Raw genomic sequence first — 20,829 nt, 5'->3', positions numbered from 1 at the left:
CCAAAGGACAGTTCTACCTTGAAACAGTACACATGTCCAGCTAACGTGCCCCTAGAAATTTAGCTTTAAAATTAACTGGAAATATATTTTCGCATAAAATAAGATAGTGTTATTAAGCAGGCTTAGCAGGCATACAGTACATAAGGAAGAAAGCTCTCCCATTTCCATTTTTGTACAGGAGAAACTCTGTATTGCAAGAATGATGCTACATATGGCATTTAATTCCGCCCTTTGGGCAGAGCTAGCTCCCCTTACTTTAAGAATATGCTTTTATCATTTGACTAAGACTTGCCCCATTCATAAAACTCACGTGGAAAATAAGCACACAGAAAATGAGGTGGCTCAGCATTAGCCAAGGAGATGTAACATTGAGATACAGCTATGTGACTTTGAAAGCTTTTGGTTCTAAAATAAGGGACTCCCGTTTGTGAATGCAATAAAAACTACCAGTGACAGAAGTGATCAATAACTGCTACTCGATGACCTCCAGTTATGAGAGAGAGGCCTGCCTCTCTCTCTCAAGAGTATAGATCAGCATTTAGGCATTTAGTACTGCAACTAAGTATTCTGGAGTATCAACTTATATATGTATTAAAGCATGGTTTCTACATTACTAACCCCAAATTTGGGACCCTAAAATAATAACAACTTAACTACAGGCAAAATTTCCATGGGCTTACAGACTTCTTTTCCTTATCCTGACCAAACAGCCGATAGCATTGGTTTCACTGTCAAGCTTGTTTGCACTACTATCTCAAACATTTCAGCCTTTCATAATCTTTTTTTCTAAATATATAACTATTGATAACTAGCAATCTTATGTGAGAAAATACACATTGTACATTGTAGATAACAAAATAGCTTTTGTTAGTACAAAGGCTTTAACATTACAAAATGTTAAAATACAATGCAGTATTCCATTATCATATATACGAAGTGCCATTCAGATATGATTCTTAGGGGTTAAAAAGACATATTTCTATGAACAGTCTCAAAAAAGATACACCATAATAATTAAATGTGAATAGTTTTAAGAAACTGAATGATGTGTACAAGAATATCTTAATTCCAAACTTCCACTGTTTTAAGCAGATTATAAATGTGTAAAAATAAAGAGAGAAGGAGTTCTACATTATTATTTTAATGTTCAGAACTGACAGTGATTGAGATCAATGGTATTATGTGGCAGCATGAATCAAGCCAAAAGCAGGCTTCTGCCTGCAAAATTGTACGCTCGCTACTGTATCTACAATGTTGCTCTTCTCTCTTTGCCTGTTACAGTAATTGAAACAATGACTGTATTAGTTAGTTACTCCTTTTGAAAATGTTTTTAGAAGTAACAGTTTATTAATCAAGATAGGAAGACATAATATTTCCATTTTTCAGATCAATGACTAGTACTCATTCCTGCTTCTTAAAAATATAGAGCAAAATTGTAAAGAGATCTCAGCGGTACAGGTTATGGAATAGGAGCAGAGGCCTGCCCCGAACTGTGTTTGTATTAATGCACACAAAATTGGCTTAGGTGCTACCAGATTGGTGTCCACGTAGGTTTCAGTTTTGACGTGTGCAAGTGGTCCACAGCACTGTCCTTCACACCTTTTCTTTTGTCAGATACAAGTTTTAGGCATTGCTGAAGGCTGCTAGAAAGAAAAAACCTCTTTCCCCTCTCCGTTCAATTGTATACACAGGTACTGGCTGACAGTGTTCAGTATACGAAGATCAGTAAAAATACACATTGAGTTTCCTTTTAATCTATTTTTGCTAAACTTTTCTTTCTATTCTTAGAAGACTCCAGACTTCCCACAAATTTAGTGCTATACCTGCACTGAAGCAAACCATGCACTAAAGCTTACGAGTCTCCAAGCGAAAACATCTCAAGTTAGCTTGAGGCCATGGAGGCAGCCGTTACATGTTGGACAGACTTTGCAGAAAATGTGAAAACATCAAACAGGAAGGGTTGTTTTATTAAGAAACCAGAGAAAGCAGTTATTTTTTGTGAATCTCTACAGTAACTAGCAGAAACAAGGAAAAACAATTCCTTAAAGTTGATGCCTATTTGTGTTTGCAACAGTACACAAAATCAATGACAGACATATTCTGGGATGTATAAAGACTGCCTCTATTGAAGCAACCTTCTACTTAAATCATGGAGGTAAGCTGCTTCAGATGTTTATTTCTCTAACCACTGGTTACCTGAAACATTTTCAGCCATTCCTGAAGGCCCGTTGGTGGCTGCACAGATGTAATGCGGCGACGTTGCTGCCCCTGGCCATTGGCTGCCCTCAGGTCCCCAAAAGTAGTAGGTGTGGCAGAGCATGGCACCAGCCCCGTAGTACTATGATACAAGTAAAAAGTGATAGTCACATGTAAAACATTACGGAAAATTTAGAAGTCTATTGCAGAGCAAAAAAAAAATCTAGTATAGAATTTGCAACTATTACTTAAACTCTTTAACTTCATGCAAGAACAGTAACATGCAAAATTGTTCCGCTGGTCACTCAAGAGATCAGTTCCCTCACTTTAATAAATCCACCTGTTTCTACCACTGCAGTACTAATCCTCCAGCTAGGGGGAAAATGGGGATCACCTTTCCAGGGTGAAATATTACCACTCCGTTAATTGGCCAGCAGGTTGTCTATAAAGATGCAGGTTCATATATTCCTTTCCCTGCCAGAGTATTTCCCTTCCTTCTGGGCTGTATTTGTGCCTTCTGACTAGAGATGTAGGAAGCCAGAGCTCAGAGTCTCACCTGTATGCTAAATGTGCTAGTGCTGCTTCATCACCAAACAGGAAAAAAATGTATCTATTTCTAGCTTTTAATATATTTTGTTGACAAAGAGCTAGTAGTATCAAGCAGTTCTAGTGGCTTAGTGGTTTAGAACTGGGCTTTGAAATACTCTATACAGTCTTCTCAAGTTTGCGTGTTGATGGAGTGACACAGGACTTAAAGGGGGGGGTGTGACGTGAAGAGGGAAAAGGAGCCAAAGGTGCTCTCTGAATTACAGTTTGATTTTTTCACTCTGACATGTTAAAAACGAGCTCATTCATAAGGGATGGAGCTTTTAAAAGAGCTGGGATTAAGCTACTATTGTAGGAGTCTAAAGAAATACAGCTGACTGGGTTTTCTTTTTTTTTTTTTTTTTAACATAATGTAAAGTACTTCGTTCACAGAATATCAAAGTTGTATTCCCTAGCAGGAAATTTGGAACTCCAGTAGTGTTTGCACAAGCATGAAAATTTTAAATACAGCGTGGGACTCCAAAAAATCCTTTGCTTTTGTGTATGATAAATCCAGCTTTTTAGTAGGTGTGAGCTTCGGGGTTTTACTGACTTTCAGCAGCTACAGGAATAGCTTCAAATGATGCAAGGCAAGTTCATTTTAATATTTATCTCATCATACTCTACAAATATTTCACTCTACTCTTCCTTGTCCTGAAGGACAATCGTAGCATGTCCTAACATTTACCCAAACTGGTAAAGAAAGTAAAGATTGGTTTGAACAGGCTTATTTTTAACTGTTAATTTTACCGAATAACAAGAGAAACAGAAGCTGATATAAAAACACTGTTTCATAGATGAAGGATCCTCTTAGTGACATTTGTTTACTGGCTTTACCTGTTATATGCAAAGAAAGTTCACCAGGCCTGTCAATTTTAAAGAGTGTCTGATCCTAGGGAAAATGGAAAACAAGGAGGCAAAAGAACTGCATCATTTGCCTAAATACTATTTAAATAAAATATAATCAGTTTAAAAGAGAGATGATCAGATGTTATTTAAGGATTCTTTTACACCAATAATGACTCAAAATCCAAGCAATGTCAATTGAAAGTATTTTTAAAATAAAATCTGTTTTTACAGCTTACTCATTCTCATCACCTCTACGGAGATCCAGCAGAAGGCCTAACATTTAAGGTCCAAAATAAGGCTCTTAAAATTGGCTTACATTGGATCTGGGCAATATGTAGCCTTGAGCTTGCCCCAGTAGAACAGTTACACTTTTCTTCTGCTGTAAACTGGTTCTCAGTCAAAAACAGTTATTCAAAACAGGATCTAAAAGCCTCTTTCCTTTGACCTGAGATTAAACCACAAGATTTTTGTTCGTGCTCTATTTTTCCTGTATGTTTTCATTCCCCTGAGACAGCCAGTCAGGTTTCTGTGGAAGCTGGAGAAGTCCAGCAGTTTCCTCTGAATTTGACATACACTTGACAGAAAGCGTACTTTCTTTGTTGCTGAACTGTTTACTCTTACGGGAGTGCAGAGAACGGTGTGTCACCTGAAGAACTGGTGGCCAACAAGAGTGTTCTTCCATTAGCCTGATTTAGAAACCTGGAGAAGCTACCAACTTGAGACTTGAGGGGGATGTGGAAGCTGCAGCATGGGCTTCTCAGAAACTAGAGATCACCTCTTTCTCTACTGCAGCGTTCCCACATCTGAAAAGCAAACCTGGAACCTGTTTCCCCACCCTGTCCTAACTTTTCACTCATCACCTGATAAACCTCTTAAAGGAAGAGAAATAAAATATAAATTACTTTTGAAAGATCCATCAGTGACTGAACACTACCATAGCATGTTCACAAGAATTAACATCCCCAGTTAGTTTTAGGAGGCAAGCACAATGCTTGTAGGAGGGCTGATGCTTATTACAGGGAAAAAACGTAAAATGGTGTAAATTCAAACAGGATGGGAAGCAGCGTGACATCTGAGCACAATTGTTATGGCAACTATTCAGCAAGAACTGCAATCGTAAGGTGTGCATCCAGGGCCCTACTCTACCACTGCTTCTGATATTTACGAGTGTTTTACTCCACAAAGCACCTGACCAGAACAGCAGCAGTTATATGTGCGATCTGGTACCACTTAGGAGTAGTAGGGAAGCAGACAGAACCCGTAATACTTTCATATTGTGGATAACAAGCACGTGTGTGTTCCTGTTAAGATCAGATGGTCTGCTCTGCCTACATAAATTTCGATTCTCTCATTCCTGTTACCATAGCAAAGCGATACATTTGATCACAGTTTCTAATAGTCTTAGGGTTCATCATTATGTTCCTTTTTAAAAATCTGATTGATTTTATTCCCAGGAATGCTCCAGCCCTCAAAAAGTCTCTTAAGTAAATGGGCATGCTATATTTAGAATGAAACACAAACCTCAACCGAAGAAATGCAAGTCTGGCTACTCATTAGAACTCATCTTCAGTTCACATAATTTAAATTAGCTAAGCAATATACAAATGCTGATACCACCCCTTCTTTGCTTTACAGTGCTTTAACATTAAGAGGACCCATGAATCAGGTTTAGCAATTGGAAAGATGGGATATATGCAAGAGTCAGGATCCAGTGATCTCTTATTGCATTTAATTACCTTGTGTATTCTGAGACTTTGCAGGGTTTCTTTCCCAGAGAGAAAGAACGGACCTCGGAGCCATGGTCCAACTTTCTCTTCATCTGCAAGGTGAGGGAAAAGAGTAACAACATGGATTTAGTTACATGACCAGCCTTACTTATGCGTACTTCTGTAAAATTAATCCATTTTTACCTTTTACTTTAATATCAAATTTCAACAAAGTTGACAGTCACAAGATGATTTAAAGCAACATTTTAGTTTCTAGCTTCAACAGTATTTGATCCATGTTTTATATGGTGCATGTATATATTATTGCTGGTTTAGGGTCCAAAATCTACTGGAATGACATTCTTTTAATTTCCAAATTTCAAATGTGAAAAAGTGTTCAGAAATCTGTATTGGTTTATTTACTAAACTGTTCTCTCTCTTCTCCTGGGAGGGGAGATGAAGAATTAAACCAAAGTCCTTCATCCTTTGTGTTCATGTTCACTGCTAAGTCTCTCATGGAAATGGTTACATTTTAGGTAGCCTGTCTGCACTGTAAACCATTATATTCATTTCAGGACCTAAAAAAAAAAAATTCAAATATATTTTTTCTGTTGTTTACCCTTTTATTTTAAAGTTGTACATTGAAAACATTTATAAAACTGTGGTAAAACTGATGGACAGATTAACTGACATTTTTACAAGAAAAGTAAGGATGAAAAACACTAAACCTCAGTCTTGAATGTCACCCACAATTAGCTACGATCAAAACCAAATAATGAGCAGGGCAGCTGCTAAAAGGGGAAGCCATAGTGATGGAAACCAAAGAGATGGAAACCAGTGAAAGCCATATTTATCCAGTCAGACAAATAAAGATTACTTTCTACATATTTGTGTAATCTTTAACCACAGGTTTTTGGACTCAATGAGACATCTGTATGCCAAATACAATTTCTGAGTTTTTTGTTGGTTTTCTTTTTTTAAGATGTGATACAGCAGAACACTTCAGCCAGCAGAAGAATGCTTACTGCTGTTTACAACTGTGAGCTGCAAAATACATAAACCACTTGCATTGCAATTCAGACTTTAGTTCAACCATTTGCTCCCTTTTTTCAAAATTTCGTATTTAAGATACAGTTTAAAAGTCAGCATCTTTCTTACAGAACCGATTTGATCTTTTTTAATGTTACATTATAACATAGCTATTTAACCATTTACTGTATCAGTCCACCTACCTACAAACAAAACACCCCAAACCCACCAGAATTCTCTAAAGGTTATAGTCCATATACTTTTGTTGTGATTTGTTTTTTTTTTTTCAGTTTTAAAATACCTTTATGGCTTTCCCTAAAAACAGTCACTGAAGATCGTGTGTTTTGCTTCATTAGTCATTAGGAAAGAAAGCTAGCTAAGGTTAACTAGACTCTTGTTTTTACAGTAACAGCTACAACGCAACCAGAAGAGCTTCCCTTGTAGCCGTGTTTCCGTGCCCATGCCTCACATGGGACACTCCACAGCATTTCACCAGACAAGCGTTCAGCCAGAACCGCCCCGCGTGCTGCCGAACCACCAACCTCACCCTCGGCATTTCCCCAAGCCCCAGGAGGAGCAGCCCCCGGCGCTTCCCCCAAGAAAACCAGTTGTAAGGATCACCGAAAAATAATGGATACCATCTTTTATCACTGTGCTAGACGAGTGAGCCATCAAAATTGCTGGAAGTGTAAATAAGATGTTTGAGCATGAATTTCAGTATTCGATGATAGACTTTTCAGAAAGGATTTTTCTTGTACAGGGAAAATTTTTATTTCCAGCTTGCCTTTCTGAGGGGTTATCATCACCATACTCCTCTTCTGCTTCTCATAAAAGGGAGATGCAATTTTCCGAAAGCACACCTTAAAAATAAGAAGTACGAAGCCTGCAGTAGAATAAGCAGCTATAGCGAGTTACTCTTTTGTGTTAGCAAAGAAAACATTATGCAGTTCTCTATTCTGTTGCCTAATAACGGTTTCACCCATTTCTTTTAGTTGTTTTGGTTTTTTTTTCAGGTATTTTAGGGAACTTCCTCATGGGGTCCACCACACAGACAGACTTTCAGCATCTCAGAAGATGCTAAGTAAATACACGGCCAAAAATGTCGTTTGCTATACGAAGAAGATAAAACTTTCTCTACAGCAGAGAGATCTAGTGACAAGATTTAGCCACCTACAAGGTATCTGTGTAACCGAAAAAGAGAAACCGCCGAGCAAACGTCCCCGTAAATACTTAAGCGGTCGCTAGGAAAACACAACTCCTTCAGACAACGTTTATTTATCGAAATAATTGAGATTGCAGTATACTAAAAAAAAAGGGGGGGGGGGCAGCAAACTGTATTCCGCATCACCACCCGCCACCAAGCGCTGGCAGCTCTCCCCGGCAGCGCAGCGCAGCGCAGCCCAGCACTGCTCAGCTCACACTGCAGCTACAGAGCAGCGGCAGCCCCGCGCCGCCACCGGCACGTTTCCGCCGGCGGAGCGGCGGCGCGGAAGACGCGCGGCCCCCGCCCGCCCCTCCCCGCCTCGCCTCGCCCGCCTGCCTGCCTCCGCGGGCGCGTAGCCGCGGCGAGGGCGGCCACTCACTTTGTAGAAGATCATTTTGAGGGTGCCGTAGAATCCCATGGTGTCGGCGCGCTTCCCCTTGCGCGGCTGCGGCGCCCCGCGGGCCCGGCGGCCGGGCAGGCGCTGGCAGTACAGCCCCTTCTCCGGCAGGTAGGTCACCGCCTCCCGCGCCGACATGCTCGGGCACGGCGGGCGGCAGCGGCGCGGCTCGGCCCGGCCCGGCCCGGCTCGGCCCTGCCCTGCCTGCGCCGCGCAGAACCCGGCTCCCCCCTGCCTGCCTGCCTGCCTGCCTGCCCGCCCGCCGGCCGGCCTGCCTGCCTCCTCCCGCCCCCCGCCTCTCTCCTCCCCCCGGCGCCCGCCCCCTCCCTCCCTCCCTCCCCGCCCGCCTCCGCAGCGGCGGCGCGGCACTGCGGGCTGTGCGCGGCCGGGGGGGAGCCCGCGGGCCGCGGCGGCGGGAAACCGCCCCCACCCCGGGAAAAGAGAGCTAAAAAAAACCCCAAAACACAACAACAACAAAACCCCCAAACCAACCCCAAAACCCACCCCAAACCCACCAACCCTCAAAATAGCGCTGCGTGGGTTGAGGTTATTTCCCCCCTTTTTCCCCTCTTCCCTCAAACGGCCTCAGAGGCCGGGGGCCTGCCCCACAACCCTCGCTCTGTTCCCCCAGTGCCACACGCTTCACGGTCTTCCAAGCGGGAGCAAAACAAGCTCATTGCCACCAATTATAATTGCACCGTCGCCCTCGGCAAGCCTGGCTGGACTCGTACGCGACTGCGTTCTGTGGACGGACGCAAATCAGTCCTTCAAAAGTGCAGTTAATTTTAGAATAATGTGAAATACACCACAGTTTTGCCAGGCAAAAAGATGCTGAAATACCCTCTATTGGCTAAACAATAGCATAAATAGGGGTTTGAGGATTTAAGAGTTGAAAGACCCGAATCCAACAATTATGTAATATACATTAAAACACTAATTCACAGCATAGCAGTGGTGAAGCTGTAAAACGCAGGAACAGGTCCAGGGTTTCCCCAGAACGCAGGCAGTCTTCCCCAAGCACCTGGAACAGCCTGCGCGCACAAACACGCTCCCCTCTCTGTTAAAAAGACAGCTCTCAGGCGAGACCAAGCCATCTTAGCTTGGTCTTCAAATCCTACGACCGATTCTCACCTATAGTATAAGGAAAGCCCTAGGTAATTACTTGCTAAAGAACGCTCCTTTTCGGTCGTTTCCTACTCTGTGCACATCAACAAATCTGTTCAATTCACCCTTACGGTTCGACTCAAGGGCAGAAGTTCCTGACATATGGTTGGGCTGTCAGACAGATACCTGCAACCAGCACAGCAGCTAGGCAGCTTTTTTTTTTTAGCTTCTATAGAGACAACTCAAATAAGAGACTCCAGCTTCTGCAATTTTTCCTTGGTTTTTTTTTTTCCTTCCCTCCAAGTTTCCTGCCCAAGTTCAGAGCAGAGCTGAGCATACCCAGAACATGATATAAAGCTGCAACGCTCCCTTATAATTTTCCCTGGGTGCAGTGGGAACTGGAGACGCTCAGCAGCCCTCCAGACCGACCGATGCATTCAAACAGAAGTAAACGCATAGTCAGTTCCTTTTGACCCAAGGGGAAACCATCTTTATCACCCAAAGCAGTACAAAAAAAAAGTAGAAAAGAGAACACCTATCTAAAGGAGTGGAATTACTTTAAGACCCGTCAGCTTCCTCATTAGTACTTAAAAAAAAATCTTGTATGTATTGTTACTTTATAATAGCTCAGTGTGCCAAGTGTTAGCACACTCAGATAAGGCAAAATCACTACCCCCATAGCACACAAGGTCCTGCTTCTATATGGTTTTACGTATCTCCCATCCAACACTGAGTCCTCATAGTCTTTTTCTGTCTCCCAGTGAAAATGTTTCTGCCCATCAAATCTTGGCATTTATGCCATTATCCATTAAACTGCAGTGCTGTATATTTTATGAGAACAAAATGGTCTTGAGTTGACTTCATACCTCAGATATGAACAGAGCTGTACATATCCTGGGAGACTATTACTGTCTTCCTTTGCTAGCACATCACATGCAAAGGGGAAAGGAAAAAAACCCCATAGGCTGCATATACACAGGATAATCACAGGAAGCAAATTAATACCCAAATCATCAGAGTAAGAAAGAATTCGAACATTATCACTATGGGGATTTAGAAGTACTTCATACACATGCATGCATAATGCCCTGTAACATTCACAGCTATCTCTGCCCCTTCTCCAGTCTGTGAGTGCCCTCGATGCAGAGAGGGGGGACGATGGCTGTTCTTCCTTCCTCCAGCATTGCAGCGGGCACTGGCAGGAAATCCTCTGGGATCAGCCTCTCCCCCAGCCCAAAGGCAAGTGTAACCTGACAGCATAACTAGATTTATCTTTTGAACAAAATGTGCTTCGGAGTAAGCAGTCAATGAGTTGAATAATAATTAGAAATTACTATTTTCCTCTTTTTTGGAGTACTGCTATTGCTGATTCCTTCTCTTTTGATAATGATTGGCAGATATTCTCTCATGGTAAAAACCCACTGACTTAACTGCTAATCTCTTTGCCTCAGTCAGGACCACGTAGTAACCCCAACAATCATTTGCTAGTGGTAGAAAACTTGGTTTATCAGGTACTTATTCTGCACAAAAGGTTTGGGGTTTTTCCTAATTTTAGATACAGATACCACAGACAGATTTTGACATTTGAACGGTGACCATCCTTCATCTAGCAGTCTGCCTTCCTCAGAGCAAGAGACAAAAATTGCATATGGATATGGCTCTAGTTCTCACTTATTTAGTATTTTTCTCTAGAGCGTTACCACTTTCGATTCTCAAGAAATAAAGAATCATCCTCTCTACCTCAAATTAAGTTTGATAGTCTCTGGGTAGTTGCAAGACTACTCTAGTTGGGTGTCTGCTCTTCCCCCAAATGCCTAACCACAGCCTGGGCTCTCTAGAGTCGATGGAGAGGAACATGCTCCACTAGAGGCTAAGGGCACCTACTGTTAGGCTCCTGCTCTAAATTACTGTCTAGAAAGGGCTTTCTCTCTCTGCCTTGACTTTGAGAACTCCCCTGTCCTCGGAAAAGTTTAGTATCATGAATGTACCACACTTTCAATTATAAGAAATTAGTTAAGGCTTTGCAAAAGTAGTGGGGAACTGCTCAACCTGGGAAGACTGAGCAGTGCTGCAGGTCACACAGCTTCACTCTGCACCTTCCTGGAAAATACAACAGTGGAGGAATATGACCCCGACCCCAACCCCTCAGATGCTTTGGAGAGCCTGACAGCAAGTAGTAGAGACGATGTATTCGTTTACATCTGTACTGACATTTGCAATAATATTTATTGCAGTAACTTAATATGCTCTAAGAATACTTACTTAATGGTATGAAGTAAATGCTCATCACAAATTAAGGTACATTGAGGAAGACTATAAAGCAATGGTAAGAGAAAAAATCAAAAGTTGCCATGTTTCTTTCCCTATTTGATATATATTCAACTTCAAAGGTTGGTTTTATTTTGTTTAGGCTGAAGATAATTTTTCAAGTTTTTAAAACCACAAACGGCATACAATTCATGACATTTAGAAAAATGTCTATACCAAAATTATAGTTTCCACTGGACACAAGTCCAATCTTATTTCCCGTCAGTACTGCCAACTCTTAATTAATAAAAATTCACACCATCCAATTCTTTTCCTGTTGGCAACATTTCTAGCACCTTTACCAGTTTGTCATGTGGCATGCTGTAATTAAGACCGTCTATTACTTCTAATGAAAGACTAGAATGAATTACAGAAATCACCCGCAGAGCTATATAATCCCCAGAAGAACAGAGATTACAGTGCAACAGACCAAAGAAACAACATTTTTGGTTTTTTTGGTTGGAAAAACATTTTTGAGTGGAAAGACCACAGGATGGTCTGGCCATGGTAATGGCCAGTCAGCATTTTGGAAGTACAGTCGTGCTTAAACCATGGAATGTAAAAACCGTAATTGGCATTTCACATATACATATGTGCATTAGGAGCATAATGTGTGCAGGAGGAACTGTGGAGCAATATGGTTTGGTATCTCCATTAATATTGGTAAATGCATCATTCAAGACGGTGCCAGAAGGGATTCTGTGTACCCTGCACACTTAGCAGACGTTTAGCAGACTGACTCCTTTAGAAACATTTCAGAGGGATTTGTTGTGTTGTCTAATAGGATTGTGGGGTTTTTTTCCACCCAGGAAACCAAACACCCTAATGAAGTGGGGCCAAATCCTTAGCTGTGCAAGATTTACCCTGGAGACAGCGAAGATGACCTAGGAAGGACAGTCATGCTTAGTTATTTTTCTCTTTCTCAAATTTGGACCTGCTTAGGTTTTAAAAACTTCCCTTCTGCTTGGTAATCTAGTTTGGGCAGCTGCAGCAGCCAGCGCTTTGTCTTCTATGTTCGACCTCTTCATCTGACCACATACTTCATTTAATTTGCCAAATGCTCCCATTCAGGCAAGAATCTGGCCCCACAGAAAGGTACCTCTGCCATCTGCTTTAGACATTTAACTCCAGCTTAGCTTAGCACACCTATATTTAAAAGCCTAAGTTCCCCATTCAGTCAATGAGAAAGGCAGATGCTAGAGTCCAACTCCTATAAAGTCTTGGAAGAGAAGAAAAAAATCCCATACCATAGCAAGTGTTAAACATGTTCCAAAGTAATTCAGGGCAGGCCCTTCTTCTACAAAAAGGCACCGCTATTACTGTTAGATCTTTTTCTTTTTGAACGTATTATGAAATGAAACAAGTGACCCACTGGGATCTTGGAAATCCTATGTTCTCATGCTTTCTCCTGCTTCAGCTTGGGCTAGGCAATGCCCTTAAGGCTATTGCTAATTTGAGATTTATTAGCGTGCATCCTAGATGCTGAGCTGGAGCGATTTTATGGGTAAATTCAATACCTGTGGGCAGGGCGAGACAAAGTTTTAGTACATGGACCAATTAAGGAAAAGTGATATTTGGATAACAGGCAAAGTTCAAGGGCACAGCGTCCAATGCACCTTATCACATGGGTGTAATCGTGTGTTTGTGTAGAATATACAATTAGTATTGATGCAACAGAACAGACTTGAAGAAGTGAATTTAAGTGCACCAGTTTGTGACCAACAGCTGCTACCCTCCAAGTATGAAGGAAGAACAAGTGCAACTTGGCTCCCTGAAAGCAGTTTAGATGGAGAAATTTCTACTCAATTTACTTATGATGCCTGCAGTAGGCTTAGAGAGGTTAACTCCAGCATGTTTGCCTCAACATAGTTACAAAAAGAAATATAAGCTCATGATATGTGTAGTACAAGTCAAACACAATCCTGCACGTTGCAATGTGCACTGATCAGTACTTACTGATCAATGACACATTTTTGCAGTACCGATGAACTTAAGGTTTGGTAAGAAGTAGGGAAAGCAACAGGAACTCTATTATGGGAGGCAGGACACACAGAGGCACTACAGTAAATTGCACAAAGTCTTCTAAAGCTTACTTAAACGGAGTGGAGAACACATATTACAAAGTATGATAGGTACTACTGAATTGTTTTACTAATCGTATAATGTTTCTTGGCAAAGCATTTTGAAGACTGCTTTCAAATTGAAATTTCCCACACATTATTATTCTTTATTTCCATGCAAAGTAAGGTACTGTGTGGTTAAAAAAATATTGTAAATAGCCCCTAAGTTTTGTTTTTGCAGGGGAGGAAATGGCATAGATAGCAACTGAAAAATCAGATTAATATTTATTAATAAATCCTTTTTATTAGAATAGTATGAACTTTCATTATAAATACTGTTTTAAAAGGTGTATATTTGTAGCAAAGATTTCCCATAAACCACTTCCTTTTAATATTTGCCTTTTAAAAAAATATTAAGTTGCCCTTTAAAAAATATTAAGTTTCAAATATATTGTGATAAGATTCAAAAGGTGTGCTAGTTAATGGCTGCAAAAATAGCTTTGAAAAAGATTTATACATGAAGCGTACATAACAGACTTCAGCGCTGGATATTTAGAATAAACTTCAGATTATGTTTTAAGAGCAGCGAGATTGCAAAGACAGGCTTAATGTACTATGGCATCACTGTGTCTCCAGCAGAGCAGAACTCCCCTCTGAAGGTCATACTTCCGGTCCTCTTTGTTGGTTGCCCATAGTTGGGCACAGAACTTGCAACATACGCTTGGATGCTTAGGTTACTTTAAAGGAGTACAGCCGAAGCTGTCATACACCCATTTATGAAGGGGACAGTTCCATGCACTGTTTCTTGGTGGCAATGCCAGCTTAAAGATGTCCCAGTCTCACCTGCTCATTCCTATCCCCGAATGGCTCTCGCCCTTATTTCTGCAAGAATAAACATATGTAGAAATGCTCTGTGAACCAGATTCATTACCTGATGCAGGGTGAGGAGAAATACTTTTAAGTTTTTTCCTTTGGGGTTGTTTTTTAGATCCAGTTACTAGTTTAATTTTCTGTCATGCCTTCAACAAAAAACTGAGCCATCAGAAGCAAATGAGCAATTTACAGGCAGGGCACAAACTTCTTGAGCCAGCTACATCACTGAGAAAAAGGTATGAGGAACTGTGACCCAAGTGTCCCACGCAGAGAGCATAAGCCTATTATTTACACCTAGAGGCATCAATGTCTCACCTATATTTTGATGTGCATTTAAGCCAACACAACCACTGACAAAAAAAAAAAAAAAAAGAAAGAAAAAAGCAGCAGTCCCTGCACCTGTGGCTGCCCTTGGCCATTCATTTCTACATTTGTGTCACCTTCTCAGGTGTGCCATCACAGCCTTCGTTGTATGGCTGTGTGGTCAACCATGGTGGCAACTGACCTAGGGACACTTCTGCTGGGCTGTTTTTCAGCCAGGTCAGATTCCCCATCTCCCTCACTGCATGGCCACACAGATGTCTGTGCCAACATAGCAAGAGGTACAGCCTGCTCTCCTTTTTAACTTCTCCAAGCCCCCAGAAGAGCTACCTTAAAGGCTTGCCAAACTACAGCCTTAGGTGAAATGGCAAGGAACTGGGGTTTAGCCTTTGTTCTCCCAACCCAGGGGGCTGTATTATTACCATAGAGCGACTTATTCGCATTGAAAAACATACTTGAGTCTCTGTCAACTGGAAATGGACACTCAATATTGAAGTTTTACCATAAAACAAGCACAACAAGGTGAACCACAGGCAGGGGGTATAATGTCAACCTTCCTTAAACGTGTCATGTTAAAACTCCAGGGAGCTTGTCTCATTAGAACTGTATATTATTTCAATGAAAAAAAACCCCAAAACATTTTCTTCCCAAAGCATTTTTTTTCCTTGTTAAGGATAAATGAAAACAAAAATATCAGTGGAGCTAGGCTTCACGTTGCTTTTAATTCCCTGTGACAGTAACCATATGCAAGCTTCCTACAGAGAAATCTTGTATGGTTTGTTTTAAAACTAGCAATATTATCACATAACAAACATTTTTCATAATGCATATTCATATAGAGCAGTTAAGGTTGCTAATGCAGCCTGCACTTTCACGTACTTGACTGCTTTCTGTGCAACAGGAACATTATGAGTTGCTTTTTTGTGTTTTGTTTCTAGACAGTATTGTCACATTATTCATTTTTCAAAGGAATAAGAAGGTATCCCGTATAATGCATCTTGCAAAACATTCACTAATGGCAGCAGATCTTCATAAGAACTACATCTCCATTCATTGTGCTCCTATTAAAGTTAACTGTAATCTATTTATTATATCATTAAACTTAATATATTGTAAGATGAATTCTATTTATAGATGCAGTAATAGCTGTGCTAATCACTCAAGTTCACATTGAACAGGGCTGTGCTTCTGAGACACAGCAGCAGTTGCTTCAGAGACCAAAGTACATTCCTAAATTTCCTGAAGAGATGACCTTACGTGCTACATCCTGCACAAGCCTGAGCGGCACCGCGCAGGTTGCTGCAGCCAGCCAGCCTGGTGTCACCTTGCCCCGCTGAACAGCCCCTGCAACCCACCGGCACTCACGCTTGCTCTGTAGAGGTAGCTGGCACCACGCATCCCATCCAGATTCCTCCCTTGGCCCGCTCTTCTCCCTGATATCCTTACACGCCACTGAAGCCAAGGGCAGTGGCTGCCATGCCAGCAGCCAGACACCACTTGGGCACAGGGTATTGAGTTTGGGGCAATACAAAGACAGCAGTCCACGCATTACACTTTGGGCACTTACATAGTCGCTTTCTAAAATACCAGCCCTGGGCTCCATTTTTAGTAATTTTATCTTATATTGCCATTATAATCCTTTCACAGATTCTGCCTGTGACGTAGTCCATAAAGTTAGAAAACCAGGCACTTGAGACCGTTCTTAAATCCTACCATAGGCGCACAAAGCACAAGCCTTTCTTGCTGATCAACAGACGATGACCACAATACCCCCCCCCCAACCCCAATAGGGATCAGTTCCTTTTTCAATATTTCAACCACAGAGCTGAGTTGGTTTTGTTTATATTGACAACGTTTCCAAATTGGTGAAATGTGCATTTCTGCCTTTTGAACACCAGTGGCAGAACTGTTTTCACTCAAATATAAGCAGGTTGGGAAATCACCTTTGTACAGAAAAAGAAAAGTCTGCTTGGACTCAGAAGGCTTTCCAAAAATGTCTGTCCTTTGCACTGAATACAAATAGAGCGCTGGTATCTACTACACATTTTCTGTTAAGTTTTCAATTTTTATTTTCTTTGGAGATAGCTTAATTTTGATTGCCAAGAGAAGTGCTTATTTTTCTGGCATAATCTATAGAAATCTATTTACAAAATAGTTTCTGTCCCTCATTTGTGGTACATGAGAATGATAAGGGGTTAGTGGTGAGCCTTTAGGCTACAGACAGAAGAATTCCTGGAATTACAGATTATACCAGAAGGATTTAGGAAGAATTTGAAGAAAAAAACCTATTAAAAATGTCAAATATCTTTCCCACCTGCATTACCTAAACACAGTATAAAGGTTACAAAACCAAGCAAGCAATCAAAGGAGTTTGAAGTGACAGGTGTAAGATGCTTTTACTCCTAAAAAGCTGCTTACTAAGACAGCCCTGTGCGTGGTGCATACTAAATAAGACACAGATTCTGTGGAAAAAACAGTGTCTGAGGTTGCAATTTAAGACACATTGTTACCCACTTGTGCACATGCATCAAGTTTGCAAGAGCAAACTTGCAAACATTTTACGCATGGCATCCTGGCAGGATTTTATGTCGTCAAGAGAATTTAATTTCCCCCTCATCATCTGGTAACATCTGGTGACTTCCCGGCATGCCAGTGGCATGGAAGAGCCTGAGCCCCCCATGTGATGCCCCAGTGCTGCAGGTAACCAGCGGTAAGGAATACAACAGCATGCCACCCTTGGTGCAACAGCACTAGAGGAAGATGAAACATCAGGTGCCAGTGAGTTTCAGGGCAGTCTGCTGATTGCAGAAGCACAGGACCCATGAATCTCGGCTTCGGAAAGGAGTTTGTTCTGTTGAACATGTATGAAGCTCTTGGGCTCTCTCCGTCTGTTCCTCATCCTCGCTTCTCTGTAATCACCAGCCCCAAGGTCCTCCATTCCCCTGCCCTCTGCTCCCTGTATCAATCTCCTGGCCCAGCAATTCCCCATTAGTTTCCTCCCTCATGCCCTCTCCACAGCATCTCAGTCTAACAAGACTTACCGTTCCACCTTATTACTCCTTTCCTTTTCCATCCTCTTCCATGTTTTCTCCTTCCCTGGAATTCAGGGGAAGCATTTTTCTATACAATGTCCAAGCACCAACAAGGGGGGTGTGTCTGGACTGCAGGACACAGAGTATATTTGGCTTTTTTCCCCCCATACTTGGCCACATCTGTGGAGCAGCTGGAAGCAGCCACTATGGGGAAGATGCAGCTAGGCCTACGTTGCCTTTGGCCACAGCATGCCCGGTGAGTCCAGGGGAAGGGTGCAGGTCAGTCTGGTCAGCGCTATGACCTGGTGGGACACAGACTCCTCGCAGCCCAAAGTGTCTCTGGTACATGCAAATGGTCATTTTTCCACAACGCATGCTCTGCCCTACCTGTAAATGACGGCGGTGGTTATAAAGAGGACAATTTTACATTATACCTGCTTGATGCAGCTTCCTTTTCTCACCACAATCCATGCCTACAGTAGAGCACAGAGAAGGGGATTTACTCATCGTCCATGAACCCTCATGATTTATTGCCATGACAACTCTCCAGAGGCCTGGGGGAACCACAATGTGAGCTGGTTTCTCCTGAGTACATTCTTGCGGCCACAGGGGAACGGATGCCGAACCTCTGCACAGCAGAAAGGAATGCCAGGCATGCCGGGGTCACACCAGATGCTTTGAAGCCTTGCTAACCCACTGTCATTAACCTTATGCTGTGGAATTTCATGTCAAAAGGGGCTACAAGCAGAGTGAGCAGGCCAGCAAACCTGCCCCATGTAAACAAACTCTTCCCTGAACAGGTGCTTCCAGTCTAGAAACCATACAACACACCTGTCTGCCTCTACAAGAAACGTAGCACTGCATAATTTAGGGTAAGTAGTCCCTCATCCAGACAAGAGTGATAAGAATTGCTAATCAATTTTTTTTACACTGAATCTAGCATTATTTAGGTAAGATTAGGGATAGATACCTCTAATACATTCGAGCCCAGAACAGGGCTCAAATTTATAACAGAGATCTCTCAAAGAATGTGAAAAGTATGAAATAAGGTGACACATTTCACAGAGTTTCAGAGATATTTTTCAAACAATGCTACCTGTATGAAACCTAAGAACCACAGCATAAAAAAGAGAATGGCCATACCTGTCCACTCTTGTGTCTAAGCTTCCTTTGGGAAATCACTTTGTTATTCTCCCTTTATTAAGCTATAGTATTTATAATGGAATTTAAAAATTACAAATAAACCCCCCCGTTTCTACCCTCAAGGAAAACTGCATATTGCAACCTTTACATAACCTCAGTCATCACATATTTAACCATTTCTCTAAAACTTCTGTCAACTTGCCAGTTCACTGTGATGCAACCGATGCGCTCCCTAAACCAATCCATTCACTGTGGGATAAATAGCAAGTCAGTTATCTAAATTCCTGGGTTTTGAAACTTAGAGTTTCTTTATTTATAGAGAGATGGAGCAAATTAGAGATCTCAGAAATTTTTGGCTTGATGTTCCATTCACTTGTAACCACAAAATTAGATGGCAACCATGGTTTTAAAGTCTGTAATGTTATGGAGACTCTTAGTATTTCATAAATCCAATTACTGAAGGAAACGTAGCCCATCTAATGTTACTGATTTACCAAAAAAATGAAGCCAATTAAATACTACAAAGCAAAATGTCTAGGAATAGTCCAAATCACCAGTGTGGTCAGCTGTATGAGGAAGTTTATTCTTTGCATCTTAAATTATACTACTTTAGTATTCTAGAAAGATGCAAAATATTATGAACTATTATTTGAAATTAGTACACGAGAAGAGGGATTAAAGATGCTGCAATAAAGCCCGTGCAAATGTATGTCCTAATTCCTATTCCTTCTCTTAGCAGAAAGCAACTGCTAAAGCATGTTATTAGCTATAACATTGCTAAAGCGATGCCAGCAATGTTCTGACAAATCTCTAGGGGTTTTTTTTGCCCACTTTCCTTTTATTATCATATTCCATCTCTAATATTCAATCAGTGCCAAACTGGTTTATGTATGCCAATCTTTCTCACAGAAATGGAAAAAGAAATCCTGCTATATGTCGTAGGCTTGCCGATATGACAGGTAGAGAGTGAATGGAAGTGGGAAAGGGAAGCGGGAGGGAGGTGTATGAGAGCACCAGTCTGCAGTCTGCTATTTAGCAGAAGTCTCAGTTTTCTGATCAGAAAGTTGGCAAAAATCAAAGCACAGACTACTGTTAGGTTCCTTGTAATTTAACCTTCAAAGCGAGCTTCGCACATCATGTGGTCTCTTCCCTTTAGTCTAATTCCATACGCAGAACAAACTAGCGCCTTGAAAACTGGCCAGATCTGAATAATCCCCATTTTACTATCTACTTCCAACAAAATATGCTACAAGCCACTGACCAGATCATTTGCTTATAAACCTAAATTTAAATATCTATGCAGTTATTCATATACAGTCCCAGCTGTTAGCTGAATTCCCCCTTGGGACAAGATTTAAAAATGTTCACTTTTGTCCCTTGTAAAATCATACACAATGTTTATGAATATTTGATTAAAAAGAAAATTCTGGGAAGAACTCATTTGCTGCTTGTACAAATATATTTCCTCATTAAAATTCAGTAAAAACAGTTTTAATGGAAAACTACAACCTCATTCATGCTTTTGAATAAAGTGATTTAAATTGGCAAGAACAAAGTTTAAATACACTTCTTCCCAGATAACTGTCGACAGCTTTTTTACGGCCTGCAGGGACAGGTATGACTCATGCCTATGCTGTTCTTCAAAAACTATTTTAAAACGCAGATTTTTTCCACTGCTCTATTGTGCTTTACAAGTAACTGCAAACTGAGACTAAAATTAGAAGGCAGACCACTATCACCAGAGGGATTAGAAACTCCTACGCTATGTTGATTCAAAAAGCTGAATTGGTTGACCAATATGAGGGACTCTTATGTTGGTTCCTACTAGATTTCTGGCAAACGTCATTCAAAATTTCTCCTAGTTACACATTATTTGGAATCTCTGTGTTTAGGAACAGTGGGTGGTCTCCAGATTTGCATTTAATGTTACACTGAGCAACCCTCTTACTCTCTGGTATGCAAGACAAAAAAATGAAGGTGTTCACCCTAACCCAAGTAAGTCAGCACAAGAACTCTACCTGGT

General features: G+C 41.3%; 1 protein-coding gene across 7 annotated transcripts in view; it reads right to left on the bottom strand.

Annotated features, from left to right (window-relative positions):
* Positions 1–20,829, bottom strand: part of FBXW7 (F-box and WD repeat domain containing 7) — a 195,342-nt gene that overhangs the window by 26,970 nt on the left and 147,543 nt on the right. For 6 of the 7 annotated variants that reach the window (XR_012650680.1, XM_075029865.1, XM_075029856.1 and 3 more), the window contains 2 exons: positions 5,367–5,449; positions 2,197–2,338 (listed from right to left, as the gene is read on the bottom strand). Coding sequence is in view for 6 of the 7 variants with exons in the window: in XM_075029865.1 (XP_074885966.1) it covers positions 2,197–2,338; positions 5,367–5,449 (225 nt within the window). In the remaining variant the exon portion in view is untranslated. Of the gene's footprint in view, positions 1–2,196; positions 2,339–5,366; positions 5,450–7,948; positions 8,198–20,829 lie in introns of those variants that run through there. The other variant, XM_075029919.1, reaches the window with a different exon arrangement.

This window comes from Buteo buteo, chromosome 1 (genome assembly GCF_964188355.1).
Source record: "Buteo buteo chromosome 1, bButBut1.hap1.1, whole genome shotgun sequence".
Taxonomy (NCBI): Eukaryota; Metazoa; Chordata; class Aves; order Accipitriformes; family Accipitridae; genus Buteo; species Buteo buteo.
This window is presented reverse-complemented; position numbering and strand designations above follow the sequence as displayed.